This window comes from Orcinus orca, chromosome 4 (assembly GCF_937001465.1).
Source record: "Orcinus orca chromosome 4, mOrcOrc1.1, whole genome shotgun sequence".
NCBI lineage: Eukaryota > Metazoa > Chordata > Mammalia > Artiodactyla > Delphinidae > Orcinus > Orcinus orca.
Window position 1 is genome coordinate 135804378 of NC_064562.1, and position 8028 is coordinate 135812405.

The 8028-nt window shown below is 35.9% G+C and overlaps 1 protein-coding gene across 1 annotated transcript; it reads right to left on the reverse strand.

Moving 5' to 3' along the window:
• Positions 1 to 2163: 2163 nt before the first annotated feature.
• On the reverse strand, positions 2164 to 7422 carry IL2 (interleukin 2). Its single transcript, XM_004265103.1, has 4 exons — positions 7229 to 7422; positions 7076 to 7135; positions 4318 to 4464; positions 2164 to 2535 (listed from the first exon to the last, which is right to left on the reverse strand). Exons 1-4 carry the CDS (start codon positions 7373 to 7375, stop codon positions 2425 to 2427), a joined length of 465 nt encoding a protein of 154 aa, XP_004265151.1. The 5' UTR covers positions 7376 to 7422; the 3' UTR covers positions 2164 to 2424.
• Positions 7423 to 8028: the final 606 nt, after the last annotated feature.

The window sequence follows — 8028 nt, forward strand, 5'->3', positions numbered from 1 at the left end:
TGGCTTAAATCCAGGAACTTGGAACAGGTCATGAATTCCAATTATGGTGACTTTCATTCATTTCTGCCCAACAGAATTAGAATCTTCTAATTTTTAGGGATCTTGGAATCAGGTAGCCACCACTTAAGATCTGTTTTGGATAAAACACTTTGATTAGCACTCTGCCCTGTGGTTTATTGTGGTGATTGCTTCCATTTTGTCTTTGAGGGCTAAGTGCTGTCACCTGGCCTTTATCATTCCAGGATTACGTTATTCCCCAATGAGATCCGGGAAACCAGTTCCATTGCAGCACCGTCTGTCATTTCTGGCCTAATGAAAACACCACCACAGAACTCTGGTGGATGCTAGTGTCCCTCTTACCAGTGTACTTCCTAAAGGCTTCCTGGGCAAGATGAGAAGACTGTACCTAATGGATCCATTTCAACATTTCCAGTTCCCTGGTCCTTTGGACTCCATCTTCTACCAAGAAGCTCTGGCATTTCATCATCATTAAAAGAGGCCACTGTAGAGTCCCAGCATTTACTCAACCAGCTGTTAATGCCATTTGCAAGTTATCATTAAATTCGGAGTCCCAGGGAGTTGCATTCATCACAATTAAAGTGGCCCAAACATGACTTATTTTTCATCCCCATTGGTCTAAACATTTTGTATCTCATTGCCCCAGAATGTTGAGATCTTAACTCCCATTTTAGGCATGGAGGCAAGGAAAGATGGTAGAGGTGTGTTCTGAGGAAAATTGTCCTCAATTTGTGAGTCATTGGAAGGTTTTTAAGTAAAGGAGTGGTTTTTCCTCACAAGGGATTCTATTAAAGAAAAGGAGTTGCCTCTGTCAACAGGAAAGACAGATGTTTAAGGTTCTCAGTCTCTGTGTCTGGCAGAACATCCACATCCCATATCTCAGAGTCCCACTCCTTCCCCATCCTTACTGTAGGAGACCTGGAGGGCTTAAGCTTTTAAGTGGCACTAGCTCTTTGCAGATCTTACATTAGACTCTTTGCTTTGTTCTCTGCCATATACACCCTATGATTACAAGAGATGAACTCCTTCACAACTGCCAGTGAGGACTTCTGGTTGCCCATGAATGTCTTTAATTGTGTGTTCATAACTTTAATTTTTCCCCTTCATTCTCTGAGACTGTCAGAAGAATACAGGTGATAATCACAACTTTTATAACTATTATTGCTGTAGCAATTAAATGTCACAGTCATTTCATCTCACATCTTGCTCTCTATCTGCATTTCATCCTATGCTACCACTGATAATAATTTGAAAAATCAGGATGCTACATCCCATAGATTTCTCATGGCCTTATTTTGTTGTATTCCCTGAATATATGAACAACCTGGTCCCAGAATTCTATTTTGAGGATCTATTTCTTAGGACTATTTCTGGTACAACTACTGTGTCTGACTCAGAAAACAGATGGCATACTCAGAATAATTCAAGGAGAACCTAATAAAGAGACAATTTACCAAGCTATGGTCAGCATACAGGGAAACTGCAAGGAATAGTTTAGTACCCTGGAGCTGGTAATAGTATAAGTGCTACCATCTTTAGGCTGGAAGGGAGGAGTGGAGGGAAAGGTTAGCAGAACTCAGAAGGAAAAAATCTCAAGAGAGCCACCTTGAGAGAAACTGGGTTCTTTGGTCGAGAGGCACAACCATCCAGTGGCTACTCCATAGGGAAAGTCAGGGGAATCTCTTCTGTCCCTCAGACATCCTACCAGGGTTCCCCAGTGGCAGGACCCAATGGAAAGCCAAAGGGCAGGGGAGAGCTTTGATATAGGTCAAATAGGTGAGCCTCCTGAGGGCAGAGAGCAAGGTATAAGATGTTGGAGAATGGATAGAAAGACACACCAATCATATAAAGGGTTTCAAGAATGTTTTTGTTTTGGCATCTTATTTAAATTTAAGGCATGACCTGGAGAAGGAAAATAGTATAATTTGATGAGGTAGTCTCAGATTAGAATTAAGAGTCTAATCAACTTATGAAAGGAGAAAGCAAGAGCTTTGAGAAACCCATTTCTGTATTCCACATACCTCTTCAGGGGAAGAGTGACTTTTGTAAGCATCTTAACCGTCTTGTGAGTTTACATGAGTAATTCAGAAATATTTTAGTGCTCACTCTGTGCTATTCCCAGAATAACAAATATCTGGGCTTGTTTTTATTAAATAATTTTATTAACTGACCTATATAGACATTGTCTTTAACAATTCAACATAAAAATAAATACTTTAGGATAAATTAAGTGAATTTTTTAGAGCCCGTAGGGCTTACAAAAAGAATCTTAAAAGATCCATAGTTATCATCTGAAGACTAATAGTTACAAAAGGTAGAAAAGCATACATCAAAAAATAAATATACATTTTAAATATTTAAATAAATAGAAAGCCTGATACATTTAAAATGGGAGGCACTTAATTATCAAGTCATTGTTGAGTAGATGCTTTGACAAAAGGTAATCCATTTGTTCAGAAGTTCTACAGCGGTTACTGTCTCATCATCATATTCACATGTGAATCTTGTTTCAGATCCCTGTAAAAGAAAACATTTTAATTTTGTTTTAGTTCAGGGTAGTTTACCTTATATATAATATTTTCAGTTGAAGTCTTATAGACTTATGGCCTTTATTTTCAAGTATGTTAAACATATTAACCATTCACATTCTCTTGAAATGATCAAAATGATGTGCCAAAGTTATATGTTATGATACCCAGTGATAGTGACATAAAAACGGAAATTTTCCTCATTTGTTAATTGTCACTCTTAATGAACACAATGTTTTTCCTGAATTTTGTACAATAAACATTTTAAAACAATTTTAGACAAATACTTCATTAAGTGCTGCATGCAGAATTAAAGTTGTTAAACCTCTTTTCCTCTCGAATTATATCTGTATCTAAATATAGGTTACATGTATATAGTGATAAGCACATTATACTTTCTTCATTTCTAAACCTTAAATCTCCTATTAGTCTGCTTGAGTGAATCTCCTCATATTTTCCCCAAAGCAAGATGGAACCAGCCCAGAGTAAGTTAGGATAAGCTTTGGGGGGAAATTTGTATGAAGAACGTTTTCAAAAATGCTCATAACGAATCCCACCCCACCTCAGTGCAGATAAATTTCCCAATTTTTAGAAATCTAAACATTAGAAATTCTGTGGACTGACTTTTTAGAAATTAACCTCCTCTGCTGATAGGAACTGTTTCAACTCTGCCTCTGGCTGACAAGCTAAGAAGAAAATATTTTGATATATAGTGAGATTGAAAGGGGGGACTTTTTCAAATTTGAAGTAATTCCTATCCTGAAAACATAAATCAAGTGAGATAAAGTATTCCCTTTAAACAAACTATTGCAGTATTATATACCCTCTTACATATAGTTATTTAAATATTATAACTTCTTGGGGGCTTAGATTTTTTAAAGTATCTTGCTTTTTCGATTTTCATGTAATTTTTTATTAATTTTGCATCTAGAATTTAGAATCAGTTTTTCTGATGTTGGTCAAGAATTTTAGAGCAAAATTATTGACATAGATGGTAAACTGAGTCCATCAATGGGTAGATGACATTGATCTCAATGTATTTTTTAAATTAAATAGAGACTGTCTACTAATAAAGTGACTCTTATTTGGAAACAACTAGAGTTACATACTTTTAGAAAGTTGGTTCTACTGTAATTAAAATTATGCTGTTTATTTAGAATATCTATTAATTCATGAATTTTGTACTTTGGCAGATGGATGAGAAAAGAGAGCCATGAATTCCTCACATCACCCAAGTTCCTTGTATGTTTCATGCTTCCTATGCATTTAAAAATACTTGAGGTCCTGAAAGTGAGTATTACTTCTAAATAAAAAGTTAATTATCTGGTCCATTGGCCATTTTACTGGTTGCCATTTTTTTTTTTTTAGACAAATCTCTCAGTTCTTCCACCAGATGATAGGAAAATCTCATTTAAAAAGTCTTTCAGGTAATCAGAATTAGCTATTCTGGAAAATTATCTGAAGGAATTAAAAAATATATAATGAAACCTGTCTGCTTTCTGTGAAATTCAATTCAGTGTCTTCTTCCACTCCCAATTTTGTGTTCATGTGAGGGGTGACAGAGTGCAGCGGTGGGGGCTTGTCCCTGAATGGATGGTAGGTGGAAGCCCTCTAGCTTACACTTCCCAGCTCCACCTAATATAAAAATGAGTTATGTTCACAGTGGACTTAAAATGCATGAGTACTTCACAAACACCAAAAATGTTATACCATGTTAAAACACCCTTCCATTTATTTTATTTCCAGGAGAGCAAATAAGGTAATATCTTACCTTTAGTGTCAAAACTATTCTGTTGATATTGTCCATTAAATCCTTGATATCTATCGAGTTCTGGGTTTTGCTTTGAGCAACATTTAGCACATCCTCCAGAGGTTTGAGTTCTTCTGCTAGACACTGAAGATGTTTCAATTCTGTAGCCTTGAATAATAATAAAAGTAATTATCAGGTCAATTTGCCCTGACTAAAGGTCAGAATCAGAAATTAATATCAAAATGTATTAACAGAGGCAGTATATAGTTTTTACCATTCTCTGTTTTCATCATTGCTATAAAGATGGACCAACATTATAAGACTGGAAAAATGAGAGTTCAGCTGCCCATAGTTAGCATTAACTGTTAGTTAACAAATAATGAGTCATTAATTTCAGCTTAATTTGACTTTGAAAAAAAGTCAACATTTCTGCACCCAAATGTAAATCACCAATATAGGTTGAATTCTTTTCCAGTCTGCAGAGAAATTATTAGAATCAGAGTGGTCATAATGTGGAAGTATAGGATCACATTCTCCGATTCTAATATTTAATAATCTAAGAGTTGAGAATCATAGAATGTTAGGGACAGAGGGAGCTCTTGGATGCCATCTGTCACAGTTCCAACACTTTATGGATTAGTTAGTTGTAGTTATTTAGTAATGGGTCAGTATAGCAAGGCACATATAACTACATCTTAATTTTTTACTTTTCTATAATAAGTAAAGATACATTTTTTTTTTTTTTTTTTGCGGTACACGGGCCTCTCACTGCTGTGGCCTCTCCTGTTGCGGAGCACAGGCTCCGGACGCGCAGGCTCAGCGGCCATGGCTCACGGGCCCAGCCGCTCCACGGCATGTGGGATCTTCCCGGGCCGGGGCACGAACCCGTGTCCTCTGCATTGGCAGGCGGACTCTCAACCACTGTGCCACCAGGGAAGCCCTAAGATATATTTTTAAAAATGATTTGTCCAAATCAAATAAAAGCTTACAATATTTGAAGGATTTTTGGATGGGCCTCCTAATTTAGACATATACACATACAAATACACACAACACACTTCTGTATATAATGATAATATTTCATACTTCTGTGGTACATTATAATTTCAAAGTGTTTTGTCCTGAAGAAGCCCAAGTCTCACAGCCACCTTTTGTGATAGGTAATGCAGTGTGTTATCTCCATATTACAAATAAGGAAACTAAATCTCAGAATTTCAGTGTCTTCCCCAAGGCCATATGACTAGGTGGAGCCAGGATTAAACTTCAGTTCTTTTTCTTTATAACATTAACATAACAACCTTTGAATTAAATGTTTTTATAGCTCTCTAAATTCTTTTGCAAACATGAATGGTTGTAAAATGAACAAATGAATGGCGTTTATCACATTACTTTTAGTTTCAAATAGATTTTGCAGTTGTCATTTAGAAACTGCTAGATTTCAAAGAATTCTACCACCCTCTAAATTATGCACATAATCTGGTGTTATCTTTTTAACACTTTTTAAAGGGAGAGGTAGGAATACACCACATACATTTTATGACATTTTCATCTAATGCCCTTTCAACTTGCTACTATAAATTCTACAAGTTCAGGGCTTAAGTTTTTGGCATGAGCAAATTGGAGCTCTTTCCTTCAAAAAACAGTCTAGTGTCTTTACGCTGCTGGAGGTAAGAGTTACGTGACTCTGATTAAGTTGGAGGAGCATCTCTAAGTTATCTCCTTTTTATCTTTTAAAGGGGTAGTTTGATGTATAATTTCCTCAAATTTATAAGAAGTGGGTCAGTGTGATTGCATTCATTACCCTTAAATCCCATTTTTTTTCTGGGCTGTTCACCCAGGGACAAGCTCTTCTTAGCATCAGATTTTGCCCATTATCTGTTGACTGGTACGACGACTAGGAAATTTTACATGACTAGCGTAGCTCTAGGAGCTTAGATGATGCTTAGCTAACTGTCTGAATCCCCAAACGACCAAATGAAGCTTTTAGTCTTGGAATGTAAGTCATATAGCATCAGAAGTCTCTAGGTCTATTGACATGAAAGATGTGTAAGTCCAAAATTTTACTTTACACTCTCCAGGAAGAATTTTGTCTTTATTATTACTTCTAATAGCTAATGCTTATATGGTGTTTACCATATGCCAGATACTGTTCTGAGTACTTTACATTTACTCCTTAATCCTCACAAAACTATATGAAGTATATACAATTATCATTTACATAAGTAAGTAAGAAACTGAATCACAAAGAGAGTAACTTGCCCAAGGTTACAAAAGATTGGACATGGCAGAGCTGAGATTTCAGTTTAAATAATCTGCCCTAGAATCTGTGCTACGGATTACTGCTATGCTGCATCTCGAAGATAGATCCTTAAGATTCTTTCCTGAAACAGTAAAGGATTTATTTTAAAGTGGGCCCTCTGATATCAGTTTTGCTAATTTGAGTGGTAAAGTGATATGATCAAGTATCTCTAGAGTTTTATATTTTTAAATAAAACAGTAGGTCAACACAATCTTTTTTAAAACTGTCTGAGCAATAAAGAGAATATTATTCTTTTCTTCCCATTCCCTCTACCCCCAAACACACATAAGTACGTATAAAGAAAATATTGGCAAAGCCATTTTTCAGAGGCCCATTAGCAAACTTGGTTTTTTTCAAAAAGATGCTGAGGTTACTAATTCTTCTCCTCAGATGAAGTGCTATTAATCCAGGTAGTTTGTAAATTTTCACATTACTTTCAATTCTATTAAAATGTAAATGAATGTAGAAAGTTGTACTTACCTTCTTGGGCATGTAAAATTTAAATGTGAGCATCCTGAAGAGCTTGAGGTTCTCATAGTTCTGAGAAAGCATAACAGATTGTTATTAAAAAAAAGAAACTCCACTTAGACAAATTAAATGTAATAATTTGAGTAAGAAAGGGAATAAACTTACATTAATTTCCTTCAAAAGCAAATGTAAATCCTGCAGCAATGACTGCACTTGTTTCTTTGTGTTCTCTGTAGAGCTTGAAGTAGGTGCACCGTTTGCCACGAGTGCAAGAGTTAGTGCAATGCAAGACAAGAGTTGCATCTTGTACATTGTGGCAGGAGTTGAGGTTACTGTGAGTAGTGGTTAGAGAGGCTGATAGGAAGCTCTTGAACAAGAGAATTTATACTGTTAATTCTGGAAAAATATGATGGGGGTGTCAAAATGTTTTACATATTACACATACTTTCAAAGATTCTACCTGTGTGGCAAAAAGCATTACCTTTATTTTTCCTCTTCTGATGACTCTTTGGAATTTCTTTAAACCCCCATAAACTGACTGAATGGATGTAGGTGAAATCCCTCTTGGTTACATTAGCCCACACTTAGGTGGCAGTTCTAATTCATACAACTAACGCCTTCTGTGTGAAACAGTTTTTCCTCCCTCTTTCTTTAAGGGGGTGGGGATACAAAAGAGTCTCATGAAAAATTTCTCTTTGTCATAAAACTATGTGGAACACCATGTTGTGGTGGACAAGAGCAAGAATAAATAGTTGAAAAGAATAAATTTTTAGATTTGTTGATTAAACAGGAAGAATATTGGTTTCCTGTTTCAGGATGGCTTTACCTTTTTATCTCCACGATGACTGAGCTAATGCATACAACATGCTAGATTACTTCTTATACAATCAGCTAGAGAGGTATTAAAATTAGAATACATAAAATACTGAGCTTGAGGCACTGTTTTATGCTGTTTTAATTTTAAC